This window comes from Haemaphysalis longicornis, unplaced genomic scaffold (assembly GCF_048455015.1).
Source record: "Haemaphysalis longicornis isolate Haplotype H1 unplaced genomic scaffold, Haemaphysalis longicornis Haplotype H1 scaffold_8, whole genome shotgun sequence".
Taxonomy (NCBI): domain Eukaryota; kingdom Metazoa; phylum Arthropoda; class Arachnida; order Ixodida; family Ixodidae; genus Haemaphysalis; species Haemaphysalis longicornis.
Genome location: NW_027526445.1, coordinates 127,929,931 through 127,956,435, shown reverse-complemented (window position 1 = coordinate 127,956,435; position 26,505 = coordinate 127,929,931). Strand labels below are relative to the sequence as shown.

General features: G+C 47.3%; 1 protein-coding gene across 3 annotated transcripts in view; it reads right to left on the bottom strand.

Moving 5' to 3' along the window:
• Positions 1-26,505, bottom strand: part of Lpin (phosphatidate phosphatase LPIN) — a 94,903-nt gene that overhangs the window by 9,330 nt on the left and 59,068 nt on the right. For all 3 annotated transcript variants that reach the window (XM_077680386.1, XM_077680384.1, XM_077680385.1), the window contains exons 2-14: positions 22,105-22,335; positions 20,156-20,251; positions 18,236-19,140; positions 16,927-17,195; positions 12,783-12,951; positions 10,185-10,346; positions 8,974-9,138; positions 6,574-6,643; positions 5,394-5,516; positions 4,177-4,325; positions 3,174-3,354; positions 1,428-1,576; positions 659-898 (exon numbers count right to left, since the gene is read on the bottom strand). In XM_077680386.1, coding sequence (XP_077536512.1) covers positions 659-898; positions 1,428-1,576; positions 3,174-3,354; positions 4,177-4,325; positions 5,394-5,516; positions 6,574-6,643; positions 8,974-9,138; positions 10,185-10,346; positions 12,783-12,951; positions 16,927-17,195; positions 18,236-19,140; positions 20,156-20,251; positions 22,105-22,284 — 2,858 coding nt within the window. In that variant the 5' untranslated portion in view covers positions 22,285-22,335. The remainder of the gene's footprint in view (positions 1-658; positions 899-1,427; positions 1,577-3,173; positions 3,355-4,176; positions 4,326-5,393; positions 5,517-6,573; positions 6,644-8,973; positions 9,139-10,184; positions 10,347-12,782; positions 12,952-16,926; positions 17,196-18,235; positions 19,141-20,155; positions 20,252-22,104; positions 22,336-26,505) is intronic.

Here is a 26,505-nt window from a genome sequence, read left to right as displayed (position 1 = left end):
GTAGAGGTTGTTGAGTTGCATTCCCACTCAGTTCTAAACAACTTTTCCGTATTGTAACCTGCCTCTGCATTGAGCAGGAAGTTGCAATCAGAAAACAGGTTACTCGACGCCAGCTTTGTGTAGCAGAGAGTGAGAGGACTAACATCAGGGCAAGACATTGCTGGTTGCACTTGTGCATGCCCGCTCACAGAGAGAGAGAGACAGAGAGTTTCACACTAATATATACAATAGGGAAATGTGGCCCCAGTGCCTTGGTGAGGCGTGATTCAGTGAGCGTGCTCTCATGTACCACGGAAAAATGTTCCGTCATTTGGTATGGCTCACCAATACGCCCAAGAGTCCCCTGTAGCTGTAGAAGATTTATTCGTCATGGATTATTCAGACACCCCAAGCAGGATGGCCCAGAAAAAAATTTCACCGTTTTGTTGATTTTGGCTTCAAAAGCAAAAGGAAGCCCTGAAGCTTGCCAAGCCAAGCAGGAGAGCAATGCTTCCAGCTGCTATGGCGGCGCCAACAACAGCACGCGACAGATTTCCCTCTAGTATATGTTAGTATGGAACTCTATGATGACAAGTAAGCTCACAGACAGATGGACGTACAAAGTAGATGGAGAGACAGACAGACAGAGAGGAAGAAGAGAGAGAGAGAGGGCACACACTTGTGGAAGGCGTTGATGAGCGAGGTGGGCGAGAGCAGAAGGGGCCCGTCAGGCAGCCACAGGTCCCCCTGGCGCACGCTGCGCAGGTACTCGCGCGTCAGGTGCGCCTGCCCAATGGCCCTGGCGGACAGGTACAGGAACTGGTAGCCGTTGGCATGGATCTTGGTGAACAGCTTGGCCACCCCGGACTGCGCCCAGTCCCGGCCCAGGATCGGCATGATGTGACCCAGCACGTCCGACCTGCAATGAACGAGCAACGGAGGGAGCGGTTACGTACATGCGGGACACGACAGTCTCTGCCAAAAGTTTCTGGGGCAAAAAAGGTTCGAAGCAACAGTGTAACGTTCTAGTGAGACCAAATTATTTTGCGACTGGGAACAGCAGCAGGTGGTTGGTTGAAAAACTGATGCGGGACCTCATGATGGGCAATGCGTACAGTCTCCGCCAAAAGTTTCCAGGCCACAAAAGGTTCGAAGCAAGACCGTAACGTTCAAGTGCGACTGAATCATTGTGCAGCAGTAAGAAACAAAACTGCTGACGGTTTGTCAGCGTTATGGCATTAAACATACCAGTCTCACCCAAAAAGCAAGGTTGTATTCAAAATTCCCTGTGCATTATGAACTTCTGACAAAGACTGTACGTAAAGACGCCCCAATGTACATATATAGAAAAACCTTTGCTAACAGTGTGGCACGTGCATATTGTGACTGAGAGTGACAACAACACAAGAGAAGGGCGGGCGCGTGTCTGCAGCCACAACGGCGCTCACTTGGTGATGGTGCCATCGATGTCGGAGATGACAATCTTGTCGTCGTGGCGCCAAAGGTAGATGTGGCACATGCAGCGCGTCGTGCCCTGGTACGCCGTCGTCACGCTGAACACGGCCTCATTGCGGCCGCTCTTCAGGTTCAGGCTGGCCTGCACAACAGAACAGAAGCAGGTCACTGAGGCAAGGTTCTTCTTTTTTTCACACTGTTCTTTATTCCCTGAACAGCTTCAATGCTCCGTTTTTTGTACACACATTTCGGCGGGTTCAATTATTCGGATGTTAACTTATGGACTACGAACTATCTAGAATTATACCCTCCTTTCTATGATTCCTAATTATACTGTAAATATCCGTCACAAACCTCAAAGAAAACCAGGCTCGTTCATTATAAATGTCCCTTCATTAGTCATTGCAGCCACTTTGAATACAGGAGAACATGTGTTTTTCTCAATTTTCTGGTCTCCCAAAAAGTCCTTAGATCGCAAGGGGTAGTCTATGAACCACTCACTGGCTTCCGTGGGGAATAAAAGCAGAAAGTTTGGAATACCCCACGTGGAATGAAAATTCCACTGTAGCAGCATTATCTCTAGGTAATCTTCGCTGCTGGTATTCATCCGTGCACAGACGAATCTAATGGATCATGCATTTGCACAACTTCCCAGAATATGCAACTACATCGTACGAGCTGCATAAACTTAAGACAGCAACAGCCAGCTTAAATGTTGAAGCAAGTGACAGCTGTGATGGACAACAGGATAACACAGAATTCAACAATGGCTCAAATCATTAGAGGTATTTTGCGCATCATTTAGCAAAAGTCACACGATGCAAATAACTCTTATGCGCAATGCTCACTTGAAAATTTTCAGACACAATTGCGTCCACAAGCCTGCAGTAACTACACTAAACTCTAATAAAAAAGTGAATAGTCGAGGAAGCGGTCACTTAAAAGAGTTCGCACTAAGCCATGCAAACAATTAAAATTTAGTTTCCCTGCTGTGTTTTGGTGCTCACTCGATAAGTTCCCATGGACATCCTAACTTGAAGTCACAAAAACGCTTTTTCATGTAATGCATGCAGGTGGTATACCACCTGCACGCATTATGTTCCTCACAGTTCCCATGACAGATCAAAACCCAACTTTTCGGCACCCTTTACCCCATCATATACGCAGGCGATCGCTACTTATTGAGTACCCTCCCGTCCCTGCGAGCAGAGAAGCCACCAATCCACACCTCCTGTTCAACCAACGATTTCCAGGGCCTGCTTGCTCGAACAAGCGTGCTTAGTGGCAGCCTTATTTATGGACTTCAATAACTTATTCGGGGACTTCAATAAGTTCGCTAATAAGATTCGGACTAGTGCGCTTTCTTGAAAGCCAACAGGCTAGGTTAGAAAGCAGTCTTATTTAAGTCTATAGGGACATCAGGTACCTAGACGTGCACAAGAGGGGCCCCTAGGGAAAAGCGACCACATAAGTGTAAGTCTGTGAATAAGACTGCTCAGAGCAGGCTTATTCACAGTCTTATGGCATTCTTACTTGAAGTCTTATTCGCAGTCTCATAAATTTCCTTCCTGAAAGCGTCTTATAGCGTAGGGAACATAGGACCCCAAATAAGTCGCCCAGTAAGTTTAGACCGCAAATAAGTCTGTCTTATTGGGCTTTGAGCAAGCGAGCCCATGGGCCTTACAACGCGGATAGCACAAAAACTAGGGGGGGGGAATCAAAAGTGCAACACCGCTCACAATCTCGTCGGAAGAGAGGCGCAGAGACTTCTTGAACTTGTCGCAAAAGTAAGACCGCTTCTCCCGGACCGGCTTGCGGTACTCGGGGCCACTGGGCACCTGGTGCATCGCGGTGTCAGAGGTCTCCGCATCGCTCGACGTCGACGCATAATGCTCCTCCTTGCACTCGGGCGTCACCTCGCTGCACAGAAATTGAGAGTGCTTTATTTTTTAAAGCGAAAGCTCTCTTTGTCGGAATGGTGATGTCCTGTCAAAAAATTAATGCGTTTCCCCATAGACTGGTTTGTCGACCTAAAAGCTCTGATCTCCAGGCTTCAATTGTGTCAAAACGGTTACTTGAAAATCTGGAAAAAGGAACGCTTCTAGATAAGACAATACACACATCTGTCATGAAGAAGGAGTACAATAGCACATACCCTCATCTCATAAACTACGTATCGGTATACATTTAGATCGTTCGTAGATGCGTTTACTTAGTGCACGAAAAATCACCGCACGGGTTCATTCTTCATTTGCGATTTGGCTCTTAGAAGGTGTGACAGTCGATCGGACACACTTTCAATGAAGACTGGACGCATATTTAGCGAAGGTTTTGACGCACCTCCGATGCAATTTTGATGCAAGAAAGCTTTCGCGCTTCTCTCAACTTTCTTTACGAACAGATGGTACAGATCTTTTCTCAATGGTGCACCTAAGGCTTCTGTCTTAAAGAGTGCGGAACGAACATTCAGAGGTGGCTGGGACTGCCTGGGACCGCCAGCCACGACCGAATTCCAGCCTCGAAACCTTTTACCCATCAGACGCCATTTTTTTTTCTTTTATATCAATCACTGTCACGAGTGGGAGCCAGTCAACATGGCTTTAACAGCACCGCTTTCCGTTCCTGCTGTCAATATGGCCAATCTAATGGAGACCTCCTATACACAGCAGCCCCAGCAACACACAAGTGCTGCCAGGTGCTGCGGTCAAAGATGTTGCAGTCAAAGATGCTCCGGGAACTTACATCTTGCCAAGTGACGTCGGGTGTTGTGGAGGGGGAGGTGGTTCTATGAGCAGCACTTCGTCCGTGCAGGCAGCGACCACGTCCACCCCCTTGGGACCAACGTCCAGACCCTCACTGCCATCGCTGACACCCAGGTTCTCGTCGCTATGCTGCAAGGGGAGATCACAGGCATCAACACAGGACACCCTCCCCTCTGTATTTACAGAGCCAGCCGCAGTTCTAGGACCAATGTTTCGCTAATATTAAGGCACTTTCCTGCACTGCCATTGAAGAACTGAGGCAGTCGAAGATGCTACACTGGAATTCTTCGCGGCATTATCTACTGACGCAGGCCTACTTGTTTCAGAGCAAGACATCTCTACCGTGCCTCTGTACCCATTCACGTTTCCTGTTCACGCTTTGTAAATAAAATTCAATTCAACATTTCCCCGGGGTTTACCCGAAGTTTTCCCAGACACCAATGGAAAGCTCCAGCGCGATGCAAAAAAACACCCAAGCCACAAGAGTGCTTACAAAGAAACCTATATCGCAAGCACAGTTTGCCTTAGCACTGCCATCAGTGAAAAGGCCCTCTGTGTCAGCATTCCTAATGCAATGGAAAGCCGGAGCACATTTCAGGCAATACAGCGTTCCAATGGCTGAAAAGAAATGTTGCACTGGAAAGACTACAATTTATTTGCAGAAGTCACTGCCTGGGCAGCTGCTTTCATCTACCCCAGCTTTCCTACATCACAGCACGAGACACCAGGTGTCATACTTTATTTGTCTTCGTCCCATGGAGCTTCCGACAGTTTGTTGACACAACTTTCCCAAAACTTTCAAGAACTGCTTTATCCGGTCAAGAACCCCCCCTAAAAAAAATGAAAGTAAGGTGCAGGAAACAGTCAACGTTAAAGCGTGCGGCGAGCAGAAGTACAGCTTCGAACAGCCCTTTACAGCAATGGCGCTGAAGTTTGCAGTGATAAAAAAAAATGGTAGTGGTGCATACGATACAACACTGCTACCACACAGAGGTCCAAACTTTCACTCTTGGACTTCCCACATGATAGAATGGAATTTCTTCAAAATCTCACACGTCAGTGTCTCTTCAAGAGCATTTTCCCCCCCACTTCAAGCTTTCGTTAATAAGTGGTGTTTCCAACACCAGACAGAGCTGACTCCGCATGGTCATGCTAAAAGGAGCCCAGTCAACCTAACGAACATGTTTTCAATCTCACCTGAGAGCCCGCCTTCTCCACGCCGTCCGGCTTGGCTCCTGCCCGGCCCCAAGACCACCAGGAGTAGGTGGACTTCTTTTTCTTCTTGGGCATATGGATGTCCGCGAGCTTGTCAAGCGTTTTCTGAGGAGGAAATGTGCAGAAGAGCAAGCTTAATGACTTGACAGCCCCTCCTAGCATTTGCCAATAAAATTGAGCATAGCGGATGCTTGCTGCGTCCCGCCTTTATCGAAGCTCGAGAACACTTCAATACCACTACACACGACCACTGCATTGGCCTTGTGGATGCTTTTAGGCATTTAGAAACAAAGCGTTTTTTTTTTTTTAGAAACTTGTGATTTCAGTTAGGGGTTCTCAAATCCCACAACCACTTCACCTGTTGTGTGAGACCGTCTACTAAGGGCGGAATTCACCGGTACCCCAACCATACGATTCCCGGTCATGTGACGCTTTTGCACGGTTCCTTGAAAGTCATATTACTGGGGTTCCACTGTAATACCCCTGTCACACAGCCAATCTAATGACATTTAGAGCGAATGACATTAACTGTGAACACCACTAGTTTGGCGATACAAGAGAATACTAAATGACATTACGCGAACAGCATTCAGCGATTGAACGAGTTCGGGGAACACGTTCGCATTGGCTTACAAACTGAATGAGTAGGCTCGACAGCAGTAGACCATCATTAAACATGGAAGTTTATTAATAAAATGTAGAACCCTGTGTCTATAACCTACCAGTAAGGCAATACTTCTTCCTGCATGCTGTTTTATTTAGAAAAAGAGCACACAACACCATTGCAAAGCTCCACCATGCTTGCAGCTACCCAGATATGGATTCATTACTCACTTGTCTCAGCTTGTGACGTGAATTTCACCTAAAAAAAGAGCTACACTTTTTCTAATTCAAAAGGAAAAGGTAAATTTGTTTCACTTTAAAAAGTAAAAAGTTAAAGAACATTGTGAACGCATTTAAATCATCTTGCAATTCTGCGAGTTTCCTAATCGCCACTGCTATAATTATCGAACGACACTTGCTTTGCTGTGTAAACCCTCACAGCTATAAACCAAATGCCATTTATAGCAAACGTGACTCGAGTTGAATTATTATACATTTGCCACATGACAGGGGTATAAGACGTCCCCTCTGATTTGCTTTTTCTCTTAACAGAACTCACTTCTGGCAGCGGCCTCTGGAACATGGCGAGGGACAACAGGTGTGGTGCGATGGCGCCCCAGTTGTAGTACCTGCAAAATTGCAAACACCGTGAGCTCTCTGCACTGGCACGCAAGGCGGCTGCGGCGTAAAAAGACTGCAAACGTCCAATTGAACGTCTACGAAGCCCCTACGCTACTCGCCTGATTTTTTTTTTGTCTTCAAGACAAATGTTTGCTTGAAGAAAAGCACACATCCTGGTTGGGGGCAATACTGTCTACATAGTCGATTGTGCAACCATCATGAAAGGGGATTTTTTTTTTTTTGTGCCCCCTTCATGCAAGTGTGGACTATATGCGTGAAAATACTGTACTCTCCTTACATTCCAGTACTGCACCTAACCTCCACAGGCTGTGGTTACGCCCACACTGAAAAAGGGGACAAGTAGCCCCGTCGTCCCCTTTGTGACCTTCCAGAATTGTGGAAGCTATTGCAGTTGTATACTGGATATACAGGGTGTAGCAACAATAAAACAATGTCATTAAGCAATTCTTATTTCTGCCATTGCGCACAGAGGTCTCAATTTGAGGTCTTCCTTGTTTAAAAATAACACAGGCAGCACCAGTTCCCTGGTGCCTGTCAATTGACTAAAAGCAGTTTTCGCAAAAAGCCGACCGGAAAAATCTTTTCATTATGTGAACGTGTAAGACACCCCCAAAAAGGCTTAACCTGCATGTGTACACAACAAGTTTTTTTTCCCTAAAGTGGTAAGAAAAAATGGCTCCCGCAAGCCACACAAGTGGTTAACCAGCAAAGCTGCAGCGTATGGCTGGTGCTTTACGTATGACGTGTGGCCCTCCCCTTTCGAAGTAACGAGCAGCTGGCATTTGCCTGTGCCCCACACTGGGTTGTATGCAGGCGAGCCCCCAGATGGGCTCAATAATATCCCCAGTGCATTTCCTCTCCTTTTCAGCCGAATCTCCATCTCTCTCTCGCTCTTGATGCTGCTACGCACACTGTTGTCACTTGAACTGAAGTTCATGGAATAGCTCGCTATGTGCGCACACCACTGCAACAAACCCAGCTAATCTCTCTCCCCCGACTTCTAACACCTCTTCAACCTGGCTTTCTCGCGCAAGCGCGTGCAGTTGTGCCAGAGGAGTTTTCTTTGTGCACAGGACCACCGTATTTGCCTTCTGCCTAGCCACTTAAAGCTTCACTTTTAAAGCTAAGGCAATACAGTAGCCTGCACTTGCACAGAAGCACTGGCCACAAAATGCAACCTTCGGTCAAAGTTTGAGCGCAGTCAGGCCAGCCACTTTGCCAAAATAACTTTTCACTGACGCTCATCTACTCTTGCAACACCCTGAATTTTTAAACTTCCCGCACCCCTGTATGCTGCGCAAGCCCCTTTTGCTCCCTGAGCACGAATTCCCAACAAGTCTCCCACAATGCAAAAGGATGCGTGGGGAAGGAGCGAGGAAGAATACAGTTGCCTGTGTTTTCACAGAAAAAAAAAAAAGCAGACCACAAAACACAACCTGCTTTCAAAGTTCGAGCGCAGTCAATCCAGCCATTTTGCCAGAATAATTTTTTAAGTATGGTCATCTGCCGTTGCAACACCCTGTACATTTGGACTGCCCCACTGCACGCCGCAAGTCCCTTTTGCTCCTAGCACAGAAATTCTTAATACTCGAGCAAAAAGGGGGAAGGGGGGGGAGATACAGTTGCCTCCATTTTCACAGGAAAAAAAATAAAAATAAATAAAGCCGCTCCCCTCAATCTGAAAGCTGTCAGAAGTGCAGAGCAGTGATTCGCCACAATGAGCTGTAGCACTATTATCCGCTCACTGCTGCCATCCAATGCAATTCAAATTTCCCGCTTTCACAGTGCTCGCGCACAGTCTGCCTGAAACTGCGCCAGCGCGAGCTCTGTTCTTTTTGTGTTTGCTTTTCCTCCCGGACGTGCCGGTGTTGCACAACCACTTTTTTTCGCTTACTACCGTAAAAACCAGTCCAACGAGCATTCCTAACTAAATGAATGCGGGCACTGCCGGTTAATTACGTGTATTTTGCCTCAAATGTACCTGCAGTTTTTTTCGCGCTAAACAACGGGGAGATGTATGAACAAGCGCCAGTGGTTCACAAGCTTTGAACGCCTATGACTATATAAACCGATTGGCTTTTGGAGCCTCTGTGGGATGCCGTGTCGACAGCCACTATAACGAACGTTATAGTGGCTGTCACTATAACGAACGTTATAGCCACTATAACGACAGCCACTATAACGAACGTTATAGTGGCGTTATAACGAACGTTATAACGTTACCATCATGAATTCAAACCAACCAGCCCGCATTTCCGCGTCATTGTTGCCAAGTCCCTCCCGCAATGCGAAAGGCAATGCGATCAAAGGCACGCACTTGCCACCCATGCGGACGACCAGGTCCGGGTTGTTGAGCACCTCGGGGTTCTCGCAGAACTGGTCATAGGTGACCAGGAAGTGGGCAAACTTCTCCTCCATCACGGACTTGTCCCAGTCTGGCAGCCCGCCGCACAGCGACATGGCCAGGTCCGAGTACTTGTGCCTGCGAGATTGGTTGGTTGGGTCAACAAATCCCGATCAACGGCTGCAAACGAGACGGCTCAACGTCTCGGGGAAACTGCCTCTGATCTTGTGCGGATGAGACTGGAAGTAAAAACCATCGCTAAATATCAACTTCCATGCAAAAATATTTGCTTCGACTTGTGACTACTTGACCAACGTCATTATTCGCATTGTATGTACCTTGAAGCCGAACATGCTACTCAAACACCCGTACTGTGAGATGAATCTTCAATGTAGCCATAATGAAGTTGAAAGTCTTTTCAGTAAGGCGAATGCAAGTGGTAGCTTTTGAGCGAGGGCAGCTCTGCTTGGTTTTGCATGATTACAGCCGACACACTTCAAGCGCTTCGATGCAGCTCCACACACTGACAACCCATCCGCGACCTTGATTGAAAGGCTTCACAGTCCGACAGAACACCGTTCAGCAACAATATGTTCCCACACAAAGAAGAAAAGGGATGGGCTGTGGAAAAACCCGGGACACTTAGGTTTCACACGTTTTTTGAAGGCGAAAAGCCTGGCATACTATTGTAACAAGTACCTTTTAAGTACCTACACGTCCACCCATAGAAACAGCATCCAATTTTTTTTACCATTTCTAATTTATATTAATCCACCTTGATGATGTTAGGTTTTTTTTTTTTTGGCGCAAGGGCATCAAGGCCAAAGAGCGCCAGTACTATGGTGAGGATTATTCAAGTGGGAATATAAAGTACAGAATATATAATAAAAGGTATCTCTAATTTCTGTTAAAAAAAAGAATTGGTGATCTTAATCCACCTTAATCTATCCAAATCCACCTTACTAATCATTATTAATACTACCCGTCACCTTACTAATCAATCATTAATTCGGTAACCATTAATCACTTCTTACACTCAACTGGCATGCTTTATAATTCGCTTCTGGTTTTCCTTGGCTTTTCGTGCCATCCGTGTCAATGCAGGGGTCATTCAAGGTCACTTTTGAACAAAACATACAATGCTTTCAAGTTCACAACAGCGCACGTGTGCTGCCCCCTCTGACCTGCACAAGTCGAAGACTGCGTGCCGTTCTTCTGTGTCGCTGTCCAGGCAGTGCAGGGTGGCCATGTGGGCGGCGCCGGGGTCGCTGTTGGGCGACTGGGACAGCGACGGGCCGTTGCCGGACTCTGCGTCGTCATCCTTGTTTCTCGGAGACAGTGCTGACCTGGGAACAGACCAGCAGCCCACCTTCGTCTTACTCCCACATCCCTCAAAAGAACACAATACTCCGTTCCGAGATAGGTACAAGACCAACACTTTTGGGGCTGTGCAGAAAGTTAATTTAGCATGTCGATATACCTCACCCTACCTCTAAACCGACCTAAAATATGCCAAACCACCCTTGCTTATGGAAAAAAAACCCGCAGAATTGAGCCTAGAGAACACTTTAGTCAAAAAACTCATGGGCGTCGCAAAAATGTGGGCACTGCTGGGACTAACCCAGGGTGCTCCCAACAAAAAACCCGCAGTTCTTTAGGCTACAGCAGGGTCTTTTCAGCAATTGCCCAAAACAATACAAAGGGTGTTCGAAGCAAACCAAATAGCCAAAGTAATAGCTCCCATATGTTTACATGGGAACTATTTCAGTACAAGGCGAAAATTGCCCAGTGTGGTGCCCCCGAGGCAAAGGCATCCCATACCTGTAAGTGGTCACTACCCACTGCTCCATCGAAACCCGCTGGCTTCAGTAAAAATTCCCTCTTGTTTGCGATCGACAAAATGAACTTCATTTGGCAGTTAAACCTGTCTTTTCAGGAGGGAATCTCCGTAAGTCCATAAACTTCAACCCAACTGAGTGCAGCAGTTGTCACAGTAATACTTCCAATCAGTCCTTTCATCCATCCCTTCCAATACAGCAGAAACCCAGATATTCCAAACTTCGCAGTTAAAAAAAAAACTGACGCTGGTTCTCTAGATGCAAAGCATAAAGCTGAATTCATTCTTGATTTTACGAAATAGCCCGAGGTATCTGGAAGAGCTTCACGCTGTATTCTTTTGTTTTCCCTTAATGCGTTTTATTACCATATTTTCACGCGTATAACCCGCACCAAAAAATGTGAAATAGAGGTGCAGATTACATGCAGGGTATTTTCTCTGGTGCAGCCTCACCGCAATACAGGTTGGGCCGTGTTGCAGTACTAGCGACTAAGCCACTGTTATCCCATCGACAGCGCTTATTTTGCCCACACAGCTCAACAACATACCAACCTGAAAAAAATGTATGCGGTAAGTCATCTAGTTACGTAGTCAGCTAGGCAAGTTCTTTTCCACAAACAAATGTGTAATGTTGCTTCAGTAGCAGATTTGGTCCATCCTGTTGTGTATAAAATATGCAGGCAATACGCGGGCATATTTTTTTTTTTATTCATTCGACGGAAAGTGGGGGTGCGGGTTATATGCCGGGGCAGGTTATACGAGCGAAAATACGGTAAGTTGTTTAGAGACGTAGCCTACGCATGCAATTCACTGTGCCTGGCTAAGGCGAGCCTTGTTACGGCACCTTTATTTTATTTTTGACAGTGATCCCGGACTGCAAATGTAGTTAGGACAAAAGCAGAATTTGTCAGAACTCTTATGCAGCGAAAACGACAGCTTCGGTACCTAGAATAGTACAGCCCACAACAGTTCGGAAGTACAATTCAGCATCCCTGTCAGCCGAAGACAAAGTTGCATAATTTCTTTCCCCGCACTCACTAAACGCTTCCTTTGAACATGCCGACTTGAAAAGGGGTTGACTTGAACTTGAATAAGGCTGCTACAACACACACGCGGTTGCAACAGAAAAGGTCCAGGACATACATTCATACGCTCAGTGGTAACGGGTAATCTTGCTGCTTTCTCATCAGACTAAATAAAAATTTGCTAGGCATGCCACGACACGTAGCTGAATTCCCTAGCATGCCCCGTTGTAGCATTGTATTCCCTAGCATGCCCTGATTATTATCAGCAATGGCATTAAACTTTCTACTGCCCCAGTGGTGTCTTTCTCTCCAAACGACTCCCACGCATCGACCCCAACCCAATGTTTGTCCCCAAACCCCACGACGCTCAAGTGCACCAAGTATAGTTCTGGATGCCTTGACGATACGAGCGCTCATACTGTCACAATGCCTTTTGAATCCGTGTTCGTTTCTCTTTTCCGTCCCCAACTTCGTGCAGTTCTCCCTCCCGAAGTGCACCAACAAAAAGTTCCCTTTTGTGGTGTTACTCATTCCCCCACCATCCCCGAGGCATCCCCAGCCCTATTCTGTCATTCCCGTAACATGGCCAGCCCAGAGATGAAATGTCCCAACAAACACTCGGGCCTGAAAACATTACTTCCTTAACAGACCCTCTCTGATCGTCAAATGCAACATCTAAAAATATCCCCCCCCCCCCCCCCCCCCCCCCCCCCCCTTTTTCTTTCAATGACGCTCTAATCCCCCCCCAGGTTAGATGTTGCTACTGTGCCCGCATCGAGGTTCAACGTTGGGGGGGGATTCGATGTTTCGATGACACCGTTCGATGCCAATCGCCTTGCCCCACTTTTCGCAATGACAGGCGGCCCACGTTCAGCGTAAGCGCAGTTCGAGAGATAGAGAAAAGGGAGTGCCCAGCTCACCTAAATTTCGGAAAGTAGAGGGCCGCGACCTCGGGGTCAAGTTCCCTAGGATCGAGGTCGTCTAGGAAGATGCCGTCCTTGACCGCCGCCGCATCCTCCTTCTGCTTCTTGGTGGGCTTCATGAAACTGAGCACTCCGCCCAGCACTGAGTGCTTGCCTCCCTCCCCTCCTGAGGGGCAAACATCAAGGGCAAAAAAGAAGGGTCGGTCTTCGGGAAAGGAGTACGGCTTTCAAGTTCTACGGTTTCAAAAACGCCACGAAGACAAAATATAAGTCTGTTACCAGCGCCGCACTGACGTCACTCGTAACAGCAGGGGACGTCATTTCCTTTATGTTACAAAGTTACACTGTTCCCTGAATACCAGTCACAGTTCTCACACATTCGAATCACTGGCCATTTGTCGCACCTCAGGCCAGCATTTTTAAAGGGCCATGAAGACAAAATGCAACTTCATTCAATTTTGAAAGAACCAGCCTTCGGTAAACTCACTCAGCTCCATCACAACCACATTCTGCAATCTAAAAAACACAAGAAATATTGAACGAAAGAAGAAAAAAAAAGGAAAACGCCCATACCATCAGTACAGATGGTTAAACAGCAAAGCCGTAATGTGTGGCCGATGTTTTACGCGAGGTGTGGCCGACCCATTTCAAAGGAACGTGCAGTCAATGTTTGCCATTGCCACACTGACACCGCATTTCCAAACAGCCACCACCTCTGCCAAACGTTGACACTTCATGATGATAAATATTTATTAACTGATACATTGAGCTGCTCTTGACGCAGTAGCTTGCACGCACGCTCTGCTGCTATAAATGCAACCGATCTCTACCGTTACTTGTAACTCCTCTCCCCCGTGGTTTTTTCGCGCATGCCCCTGGGGTTGCTCCAGAGGAATTTTTCCGCGTACATGGGACCACCGGGTTGATTGATTGATTGTAGGGTTTAAACCCTGTAGGGTTAAACCCTACAATCAATCAATCAATTGATTGATTGATTGTAGGGTTTAACGCGGCGACGCAGCGCAGGTGATGAGGCGCGCCGTAGTGGAGGGCTCCACATTAATTTTGACCACCTGGGGATCTTCAACGTGCGCCGAAATCTCGTACACACGGGCGTTTTTGCTTTTCGACTCCATCAGAAAAGCGGCCGCCGCGGCCGGGAATCGAACCCGCGACCTCGTGCTCAGCAGCGCAACGCCTTAGCCACTGAGCCACCGCGACGGGTCCAAAAATGTCAAGCTAACCAATCCAGCTCGCAACACTTCCACTTGACAAGTTTTCTTGAATACATCGACTGTTTCTCTGAAGCTTGCAATGAAACTGGGTATCATTGTTACTATACGGACGGGGCAGTCTTTTTAATCAACCAATTCTTGGATAAAACCAGATGAAGACGAAGGAAGTAACTACAAGGACAGCCGCTGGTCTAACAACTAAATTTTTAATATTAGAAAGGGTGAATATAAATACTGAACACAAACAATAAAGTAATAAAAAGACAGTGCGCATGGGCAAACAAGTTTGCAAAGGTCACGGTGATACCACAAGTAGATGTGCGCATTTTACAATCAAGGCACACGCAGATATGCAATCTCTTTAGGATGGAGACACGCTTGTTTGGCTTACACACTTGCCACCTCCTTCAGCTATGTGGAATGCCTCCATGATTTCGCGGGTTGTTTGATTACGGTGCCTACCGTATAATGCGGAATATAGGTCGAGATTTTTTACGGAAAAATTTGCCGAAAAGTCACCCCTCGACCTATACTGCAGTCACTGGCAGTTGTCATCTGGCGACCCGGCAGCCCATCGAGCCCATCCAAACCCCAAAGGCACCATCGCCACCACCATCAATCGGACGCGACGCCATCTTTGTTTTGTTGCTTCTCTCGCTTTAGGCACTTGGTGCCAGTTTACAGCAGCATTTAAAAGAACAGTTGGGGGTTTTCCAAGGCCAATGACGTGTCCGCCTTGTGCCAGTTCGGTATCACCAAAAGAAGTGTTGCTAGCGGCGTTAGTTGAAGGGGCAGCTCTCAGTATGCAACGCTCGGAAGGCCTCGTTTCATGGGCGCTGCTCTGTGCACGGGCAGATTTTGTCCGCTAGCGTCGTGCAATGTCTCTATGAATGGATACCCCAAGATGTTTGCTGACCGCCTGCACAGACTGGCTGTCGCTACCGTCTGCACACGAGTGCCCCATGCTTTGTGCTCGCTTCACGATGACATCGTCTTGCGAGTGTTTAAGAAGTGCTGCATAAGCAATTCCCTGGACTGCACCGAGGACGACCTGCTGTGTGGGTGACAGCGAGCCAGAAGCAGTCGTCCGACGATACTTCAGACAGTTTAAATGAGTAATCTGAGACGAAACGAGTTATAGTCTAAATAAAACAGTGGTTAGTACCGAATTATTTTTTTTTGCATTTTTCGGCTACAAGGTAAGGGGGTCGACCTATATTCCGCCTCGACCTATATTCCGCATTATACGGTAAATAAAATGTTAGTGGCAGGAAAATTAGGTTCGCATTGGCTGCACTTAGCGCAATGCGAAAAAAGATGGGATGATACAAGGCCTTTCAATGACAATTCATGTTCTCTTAAACACACGTTGATACAGCGGCCAGTTTGCCCAACGTAGGTTCGGCCACAAGGCAAAGGAATGCTGTACACAACTCCCGTTGCGCATGCGACATACCGGTTCTTGTGGTTGACACCACAACCAACCCCTTTCTTCTCACTTCCCTGCTCTATCTTTCTGTCAAGCCTGCCACATACAGAACGCAACTTGTTGCGGGCTGTGATAGCCACTTGCACTCTATAGCCATGGCCCACTTTTTTTAGGTGGTGTGTGATCATATGAATGTATGGAATGACAGCAACTTTTTTGGTCTTTTGTGTGTCCTCAGCAACATCCCGGCCGCCGGACTTTGTTTTTAGGATTTTTACAAGTTTTTCACACGACCATGACAAGAGATGCTGTGGAAATCCCGCCTTCCTTAACTTTTGAACTTGCACATTGAAGCTGTTTGTCATCAAGTGCTGGCACGATTTCGAAATGGCTTAGCGAAAACATGACAAGGCAATAGTGTTTTTTACAAGCTTGGTATGGCCCGATGAGTAGTTCATTAAAGGCTTGACCGATCAGGGCGCATACATCCAGCAGACATGCTCCAGCCTTTGATGAACACCAGGCCATCCATTACTCCACATCCATCCGACAGTTCTCAGACATTTTCCATCAGCAATATCAGGTGAGACTGCTTTTTGATCTGCTAGAGCAAGCTGTTGTAGTTAATATTTGTATGTTGTTATTTCCAGCTTGTATTTGTGCTGCTGCTGCTCTTCTTTTTCTGTTACACAGGCATGTAGTAATGAATGAATGAATGAATAAAGAATGAATGAATGAATGAATAAAGAATGAATGAATGAATGAATAAAGAATGAATGAATGAATGAATAAAGAATGAATGAATGAATAGGCGAGTGAGTGAGTGAGTGAGTGAGTGAGTGAGTGAGTGAGTGAGTGAGTGAGTGAGTGAGTGAGTGAGTGAGTGAGTGAGTGAGTGAGTGAGTGAGTGAGTGAGTGAGTGAGTGAGTGAGTGAGTGAGTGAGTGAGTGAGTGAGTGAGTGAGTGAGTGAGTGAGTGAGTGAGTGAGTGAGTGAGTGAGTGAGTGAGTGAGTGAGTGAGTGAGTGAGTGAGTGAGTGAGTGAGTGAGTGAGTGAGTGAGTGAGTGAGTGAGTGAGTGAGTGAGTGAGTGAGTGAGTGAGTGAGTGAGTGAGTGAGTGAGTGAGTGAGTGAGTGAGTGAGTGAGTGAGTGAGTGAGTGAGTGAGTGAGTGAGTGAGTGAGTGAGTGAGTGAGTGAGTGAGTGAGTGAGTGAGTGAGTGAGTGAGTGAGTGAGTGAGTGAGTGAGTGAGTGAGTGAGTGAGTGAGTGAGTGAGTGAGTGAGTGAGTGAGTGAGTGAGTGAGTGAGTGAGTGAGTGAGTGAGTGAGTGAGTGAGTGAGTGAGTGAGTGAGTGAGTGAGTGAGTGAGTGAGTGAGTGAGTGAGTGAGTGAGTGAGTAAATCATCAAGCATACACTAAAAGAGTACTGAGGGTTAGAAATGGCAAGCATTTTAAAGCTTCCAAGCTCGCTTTTTCTCTCACCAAGCTTGTCGTGGGCATCCTCCTCATCCGAGGAGAGCGGTCCCAGGTGCTTTGAGTCCTGGACGACGTCCCGGGAGAGGCGGCGGCTGCTCATGGCCGCCGACGCGGCGCTGATCTCCTCCTGGGAGAAGCGCGAGGCGTTGGGGATGTGGGGAAGCTCGCCCCAGGTCCAGCTGATGGTGTTCTCCACCGTCTGGCTGTTGGCGTCCATCATCTGGTTCTCGTACTCCGTGTCCGACTTGGGGCTCGACGGACGCGTCGCCTGCGGGCTGGTGCGACAACGGTACCAACAGGTATACCACAGGTAGGGGTCGGTACGCCCACTATGTGAGCACATCAACTATGACAGCAGATCAACCCTACAAGTGTACCTACCCTGCAAGCGTATAGACTCCGAAAGCGTACCGACCCTGCAAGCATACAGAATCTGCAAGGGTACCGACTCCGCAAGTGTACCAGCTCCGACAGTGTACCAATTCCAGGAGTGTACCAACTCTGTGAGCGCACCAATTCCACAAGCATACCAACTCCCTAAGTGTACCAACTCCGCTAGCCTGGACATAAACTCTGCCGCAGATGCCAACAGTATAAGTTTACTTATTGGTACACTCTTTGGTATGCTACCCAAACTTTGGTATACTACCAACCTGTGTACTTCTCAATTTCCAGTCCCAACAATACTTGGACTTCCCAGTAGCTGTTTAATTTAAGCCCCACAGAAATCCACTCCAACCTCCGGCCTAAAATGGCAACTCAGTTTGTCTTTGTCTCTTCGATGATGGAGACATCAGTTCAAAACAAATTGCATTCGACATTATTCCAATTCCTTCTTTTCTTTCTACTTAAAGCTTTGCCGTGACATTTGCCTAGATGACGTGGGAAACTTAACTTTCAATCCTCCATTTATGTGCTTTTTGAATCATGCGTTTAAACCTAGAAAGAGCTGTTTGTATACAAACAGTAGTGCCTTGTCAAGACACTAGATGGTGCCACCTTCCAGATTTCAGAAAACTTGGAGCCAAATTAACCCTTGGCAGTCTGTTGTCGGGCTATGCCCAACCCGTCTGCACACGGCAACATGGTTGTAGTGGTCCGCTGTTGGTGCATGCCCGACTTGGATGTTCAAGGTTGAAAATTTCTTAACAGTGGGTGAAAGGTCTGGACCGCAGAGGGTCAAAACTAGCTCCGCCAATTCACGTAGAAATTCCCTGTGGTTACTGTTTAAAATGCTGGCCTTCATGTGAGCTAGAGGACGTGCCCCTTTGGGCTACACTTACGATCAATGAAGCTTCCCGAACTCTGTGCTCACCTGCGTGGCGGCGTCAGGTCTCCGTCGCTGTAGGGGTGGAACGCCCCGCCGCCTGGAAAGGTCACCGACAGCCTCTTCGGGGTCATCGTCCGCTGCCACTCTTCGCGCGCGGCATTTATATCTGCCGGCATCGTGACGGACCGGCTCATAAACACAGCCGCCGCCGCCATCGGCATTGCCGGCGTCATCTGCGGCGACGGCGACGAGGACGACGGAGCCGTGACGCCAATAGCGGTGCGCTCCTCCTCAAAGTCGCTGTCCATCTGAAAGATGTCTTGCTCCTCACTGGCTGCTGGCGTTGACATTCGGCTGTGGGGGTCCTCGTTGAAGCGTGAACGGCGACGGATCGGATGCTTCTTCTTCCGCCGCCGCTTGCCCATCTGAGGTTGGTCATGCTTTGTCGACTCCTCCTCTGTCGTAGTCATCGTCGTCGTCACCGCCGCCGCCGCCACCGTCGCCACCTCTGTCGGTTCTGGCTCAATCACCAACCTGTCTTCCTCGTCGTCTTCACAGCCAGTAATAGCCGGCTCCGTCTGGACACCGATGGACTCCTGCGGCCGATGCAGCGGGGACGACGTTGCGAGGATAGGAGACGGTTTGTGAATCCGCGACGTGGACAGCCGGCGCGACGGCTCTGAAGATGAGACGAGCGGAATTGGTGTGGCCGGGGTCGTCCCAGTGATGGTGGGGAGCTCATCACCCGTGTCAGTGGTGGCACCGGCGTCTATGTCGATGGCAACCGAGGTGTCGGTGGCGGCCTGGGGTGGACCTTCGAGTGGCGGTGGTGGCGGCCTGCTGCCGTTGTTCATTTGCTGGCTGAGCGTCGCTTTCAGCTTGCTTAGCTCCTCTCCAATGTCGTGGCAGTCGGGAAGAGGCGACGTGGCCAGGTACATTGGAACTTGGTCCTGTTTGGGTTGGGGAAGGGGGGGGGGGTGCAGAGAGAGAGGGAAATTTGTTAATGATAAGAACGCGACTCGAACTGCCACAGGGTTCAGGCAAGAGATAAAGCCGATTATGCAGCTCTGTGTAGAAAAAAGAAATGCAATGACGCAACTTAGCAAAAAGCTTCTTGGTATTTGCTGAAGCGAGTGTCTCGCCTTATCTAGCTGTCAAAGAATGGTTATCTTTGCAACTCTTAGCACGTATCTGCAACCAGGAGAAAGATAAGTGATAAAAATCTGGAATGTTCCCAACCGCAGGCAATTTTTTTTGCAGGAAACTAGTCACGTCTGCTCAATGCATATTCAGCCTATTCGACTTTTTATTTTCTTAATTTTTTACCCGTCTGCCAATATCCCACTCTCAGTGTGAGGCATTGCACGTGGCTACAACCTTGCGGCAAGTATGCAAGCCAAGGTCCTTTTAACCGTATCCACGAAAATGCAATCAGTGTTTTTCGTTCAGTGGTACAGTCAGGGTACCATTCCGTAAAGGTTCCACTCCCTTTTCACGACCAAGTACAGGGCTGTGAAAATGCACGGGGATGCGAGCACTTTGGGTGGAATTTCAACTACCCAAACTATCTGACCTCTGCCACGGTGTTCTGTAGCGTTAGCTCATTCAATGTCACTGCGAAACGGTCTAGTGCCATTTATGCCAAATGCTGCATCTGCATACCATGCTGTACGCTGGGCTTGCCTACATCAAACCCATCGATAACTAAACGAAAACATAAATTTGTTTGCAACAAACGCAAAATAAAGCAACGCTAGCTTTGCTAGGGCATAATGTTTCATTTGGCTCATTCGCGGCATGCAGTAATAAATGCTACTATAAACACCACTGCATCTGACAAAAATAGTTCAAGAATGATCCAATTCTAAAGGTAACTCCACCAAAATCAGTCCAAAGCATTTAAAAAAGAACATGCCATAGCTTTCCTTCTTCACAGTACCGCCGCGTGGCAAAATGACAACTCACCGACTCTTCGGTGACTTCTTCGACGAAGAACGCCTCCCCAGATTCCCCAAGCTTCATGTGAATATTTACAGGCTTCCCGTTAATCTCAATGTCAACCTGCAACGAGAGGTGTCAAACACTGTCAAACGAGCTGTCAAACACCAGCGACCGACACAAAAACAAGCATCTGAAAAAGACCCATTGTTGCAGGGTGCTATCAGCAAGGCTCGGAGCAACAACAGGCAACCAGAAAATGAAGATAAAAAGCCATTGTGTAACAAAATATTAGTCAGCACAAAAAAGGTCGTGCATTGAGATAAGACCAGACTCGCCGCAAAATTACCGCGGAGCCCTTGCTTATCTGATAACTAAGATAACTTTCACCTCAATACCTGCTCTCGGTTGCCAATCAAGCACATGTTGAGCAAGGACAACATGACAATGCTATTAATCAAATTGCTGGAGAGCCGCAACCTCCACTCAAGAATATTCTTCTTGGCCGCATCATTGTATTCTCAACTAGCGCACTGACATTACAACATATCGCGTTAAATTTTTTTTTTATATAAAAGAGAAGCGAGCAGCCAAAAAGTCTGACCGTACGTTGAAATTATGGTGGGTATGGATTGGCTTTGTGCACATCAGTCAATGCAAAACGAGAAAAGAAAACACCATAGTACCTTGAAAGTTAGAACAAGGAGGATCATCAATGATCAAATCGAGCTGACAGAATCACAACTAAATTGGCCTAATAGAGGCACGGTCAGTCATCCCGCTTTCCACTAGCATCCTCTTCCATCGTGCCATGGCGGCACACGACAAACTGCGACAGTGTGCATTGCAATTTCTTTCTTTCTTTCTACGCTGACGGTGACTGTCTACATCGAGGACGAGTGTGAAAAATTCCAGCCTAGGCACTTCGCGTTACTGCAAAAAAAGAAAAGAAAGAAAGAAAAAAATCCCCAAAGCAAAATCCTGTTAAAGGACTTGCTGTCTGAATGGAAACACCTTTTTGGAGATGTTCTATTTTGAAAATAGGAAGCACGTCCTACCGGTTTCTACATGTTGTTCCACTTCATGAGAGTTCACAGTACTAGCTGAGGGTATGTCAAAAGAGAATTTCGGTATGTAGAAGAGGTTGGAAAGTACAAAGCTGGGGTAAGGTATAAATTGCCCAGCCTTTCGAACAAAGAAGGCTGCACGTCGTCTTCATAGTTCCTCACAACGCACGTGAAAACAAAAAAATTCAAAGCCCCTTCCATGCATCGAGAAAAATTGTTGAAACACGAAGCTTTCTCCCATGGCACTTGGGTCAAAGTCCAAAATCCAAACTACTTAATAATGGCACAATCGGATAGCTGTTGCCTTCATAAGTGAGGAACCAAGGTTCAATTCGGTCCACAACCAGCGCTTTTTTTTTCTCGAGGTACCTGACATGCCTTCGCTTATCATCATCATCATCATCATCATCATCGGTTTGTGAAACCTATTGTGTAAAGATAGCTTTCCTGCAGTGCACTGTGTAGTGACAATGAATGCCATCAGTGAGGCCTAGAAAGCATCGCTTTAAAAAGTAACAACATGCAAAAGTAACAATCTTTTTTGATTTACTAGTAAGCATCCTTTCAATTACAACTAAGTTTACTGCTACTTGATGGCAACCTGACAACTAATGCGAAGCAATTTCGAATTTTTGGGGGTGCAACGCACTGGCTGTGAGGTACGTCACAGTGGAGGGCTACAAACTAATTTAGACCACCTGGAGAGCTTTACGAGAGCCAAAATCTTAACACATGGACACAGGTATTTCTGTTAATCCCTTCCACCAGAAAAACCGCCCACATATCTTGGCTCAGCAGCACAACCCCTTATCCATTGAACCACCCTACTATCAGGCAGCCCTACAACGAAGCAACTCCCTCAAACCACCAAAGATAACAGGGGGAGGGGGAGGAGAGAAGATGGCTCACAATTTTCTCCCTGCTCCGCAAGACACCGATCTTGCCGAAGCGGACGTGGAACGGAGAGGTGGCGAAGGACCCATCGGGCTGCTCGATGACGACCACGTCGATGGCCCCCGTGAGCGTCGCCGAGTTGATCTCGTTGCAAAACTCCCGCACGTTGGTGATGATCCGGCCAATGTAGTTCATGCTGCTGCCAGAGCGCGGGGGCGAGGGCGCCGGCGAAAGCGCTTCCCTCACCTGCACGAGGAAAAGGAGAGGGCAGAGGGCGCGTCTTTTAGGACCACTGCATTTGTAGGCACATGCCGTGCTTGTAAACAAAGGGGGCGCCGCTGACGGCAGCCATGGAAGAGTGTAGGAAAAAAGCCTAAGCGCCCAACGTAAGCTGCCACTGTAACATCAGCCTATGTTCTGTGCTTGGAAAAGTGTGCGCACATTTTGGAGGATATCCATGAAACAACTGAAGTTTTAAGGACAGTTGTACCTTACATTCGTATATTTTGACTAATCATAGGCTTATGTTATAAGTCACAGCCTTGTTACTAATCCAGACGCCAGAAAATTTAATCCAAGCGGCGTCTAATCTAATCCAGGTGCCAGCGAATTTAATTCAAGTGCCAACCAATTTAATCCGCTCGCTAACCAAATTAATCCAGCTGTCATAAAGTTGTTCAAGAGTGATTCGTGCGAAATTGGGCACAGCTTTGCGGGCTATGTTGAGCGTGGTGTGGTGAAAACGTGGTATTTCTTGATCCATTATGTGCAAAATATCTTGTGCGCACAGCTCAGCGGACATTTACTAACGCGCAGATTGTTAGAGCGGACCTTTTTGATCCGTTGGTGCCGCGTGCTGTGAGCTGATCGTTTGCGAAAGCGCCGTCGATAACTCACGGCAGAAGTATCGTCTGCTCCTAGCGTAGCAATACGCTGGCAAGTCTGCTGGCACTAAGGTCCCTAAAATTGGGACCTTAGCTGGCACAGCCATAAGCTAGCAGACGATACTTCTGACGATGTCGCAGGCGATCAGCATACGGCACCAATGGATCGAACAGGACCGCTCTCCTGCTCTGCGCGTTAGTAAATGTCAATTAAGCTGCGCGCATAGAATATTTTGCACATAATGGATCACGAAACATAACGTTTTCACCCCACCATGCACAACAAAGTCCGCAAAGCTGCGCCTAATTTCGCAAACACTCTGACAGCTGGATTAATTTGATTGTCGACGGGATTAAATTGGTTGGCATTTGCATTAAATTGGCTGGCACCTGGATTAAATGAGATGGTGTTTGGATTAAATTGAATGGCGCCTGGAATAAGTTGGATGGCGACTGGATTAAATTGAGCGGGGAAACCTGTAGTTGCTCGTGCCCGTCCCAAACTATGCGTGCAAACCTGAGCCTACCTGAGCGTATTGAAAACCTTGCAGTCGAATGTCATTTGACTCAAATGACAGTTTTGAGCTGCTACACGACGTTTTTCAGAGGTATTCGGTTGAAATGGCATTTGAGTCAATTCAAAGGAGCACGACAACTGGCCTCTGATAATCTCAAAGGTCTTTGAAACACGAGCGTTTGTTCTCTCGCACGCAGTTTTTGCATGTCGTATTTACAAAAACAATTATTGGTTTATAAAGAGCGCGCTCTTAATAATTTTCATTTTGTTTTTGTTTACTAACATAGGTCTACGATTACGAAGTAACTTGGTACTTTAACACCAGCGGTGAAAAAAAAACGCCTATTTTGTGCACGTTGTGCTTGTGCATGTAGGTTATAACCAATTTTATCGCTCACAAAGGTGCTTTTTGACCTGACATTAAAATATTTTTGCCTAGTTATGAGAACGAAACTGGGCAGCAGCGGCAACAACAAAACATGGCGTGAACGCGGAAACTTTCAACTGCATTTGAGAATTGTGTTGTAGATCGGCGGAACTCCTCCCAGTTCGAATGACATTTCAAATTTCGAAGGCCGCTCGACTCAAATGTCATTCTCAAACGCTCGTGTAGCATGGGTATTAGGTAGTCGCTCAGCGGGGAAGACACAAAGATCAATGAACGACATTTCAAAATCGGACAAGTTTCACTGAACCAAGAGGGAGGAGACAGACAGAGTAAACAACGTACATTCTTTTTTTCTTGCGCGGGTAAACGAATAGAGACGAAGGCCATACAAAGTGCGCTGTTTCGGAGATTTCAAACTACATGCACTACATTTAAAAAAAAAAAAAAACTTACAGGGTTTGCTGCATCTTTTTTCTAAGAGCAAAGCTTTTAAGGAAATCGTAATTTTTCGTGTCCGCAATTAAAAATACCAACAAATATCCGGGCGCGCGCAAGTGAGCATACCCACTTATGGAGATTGGCCAAGATTGAGGCGACCGCACGCCGGTTAAAAAAAAAAAAAAAAAAAAAAAAGAAAATGTCGAGCGCTCGTGTGTGCGTGCATCGCGGCGACGGCCCAGCGTCATCGGAGCACGTTTGCAAGCCAAGTATATACCCACTTGGGAGATTGGCCAAGATTGGGAAAAAAAAAAAAAAAAAAAAAAAAGAAAATGTCGAGCGCTCGTGTGTGCGTGCATCGCGGCGACGGCCCAGCGTCATCGGAGCACGTTTGCAAGCCAAGTATATACCCACTTGGGAGATTGGCCAAGATTGGGAAAAAAAAAAAAAAAAAAAAAAAAAGAAAATGTCGAGCGCTCGTGTGTGCGTGCATCGCGGCGACGGCCCAGCGTCATCGGAGCACGTTTGCAAGCCAAGTATATACCCACTTGGGAGATTGGCCAAGATTGGGAAAAAAAAAAAAAAAAAAAAAAAAAGAAAATGTCGAGCGCTCGTGTGTGCGTGCATCGCGGCGACGGCCCAGCGTCATCGGAGCACGTTTGCAAGCCAAGTATATACCCACTTGGGAGATTGGCCAAGATTGGGAAAAAAAAAAAAAAAGAAAATGTCGAGCGCTCGTGTGTGCGTGCATCGCGGCGACGGCCCAGCGTCATCGGAGCACGTTTGCAAGCCAAGTATATACCCACTTGGGAGATTGGCCAAGATTGGGAAAAAAAAAAAAAAAAAAAAAAAAAGAAAATGTCGAGCGCTCGTGTGTGCGTGCATCGCGGCGACGGCCCAGCGTCATCGGAGCACGTTTGCAAGCCAAGTATATACCCACTTGGGAGATTGGCCAAGATTGGGAAAAAAAAAAAAAAAAAAAAAAAGAAAATGTCGAGCGCTCGTGTGTGCGTGCATCGCGGCGACGGCCCAGCGTCATCGGAGCACGTTTGCAAGCCAAGTATATACCCACTTGGGAGATTGGCCAAGATTGGGAAAAAAAAAAAAAAAAAAAAAGAAAATGTCGAGCGCTCGTGTGTGCGTGCATCGCGGCGACGGCCCAGCGTCATCGGAGCACGTTTGCAAGCCAAGTATATACCCACTTGGGAGATTGGCCAAGATTGGGAAAAAAAAAAAAAAAAAAAGAAAATGTCGAGCGCTCGTGTGTGCGTGCATCGCGGCGACGGCCCAGCGTCATCGGAGCACGTTTGCAAGCCAAGTATATACCCACTTGGGAGATTGGCCAAGATTGGGAAAAAAAAAAAAAAAAGAAAATGTCGAGCGCTCGTGTGTGCGTGCATCGCGGCGACGGCCCAGCGTCATCGGAGCACGTTTGCAAGCCAAGTATATACCCACTTGGGAGATTGGCCAAGATTGGGAAAAAAAAAAAAAAAAAAAAGAAAATGTCGAGCGCTCGTGTGTGCGTGCATCGCGGCGACGGCCCAGCGTCATCGGAGCACGTTTGCAAGCCAAGTATATACCCACTTGGGAGATTGGCCAAGATTGGGAAAAAAAAAAAAAAAAAAAGAAAATGTCGAGCGCTCGTGTGTGCGTGCATCGCGGCGACGGCCCAGCGTCATCGGAGCACGTTTGCAAGCCAAGTATATACCCACTTGGGAGATTGGCCAAGATTGGGAAAAAAAAAAAAAAAAAAAAAAAAAAAATGTCGAGCGCTCGTGTGTGCGTGCATCGCGGCGACGGCCCAGCGTCATCGGAGCACGTTTGCAAGCCAAGTATATACCCACTTGGGAGATTGGCCAAGATTGGGAAAAAAAAAAAAAAAAAAAAAAAGAAAATGTCGAGCGCTCGTGTGTGCGTGCATCGCGGCGACGGCCCAGCGTCATCGGAGCACGTTTGCAAGCCAAGTATATACCCACTTGGGAGATTGGCCAAGATTGGGAAAAAAAAAAAAAAAAAAAAAAAAGAAAATGTCGAGCGCTCGTGTGTGCGTGCATCGCGGCGACGGCCCAGCGTCATCGGAGCACGTTTGCAAGCCAAGTATATACCCACTTGGGAGATTGGCCAAGATTGGGAAAAAAAAAAAAAAAAAAAAAAAGAAAATGTCGAGCGCTCGTGTGTGCGTGCATCGC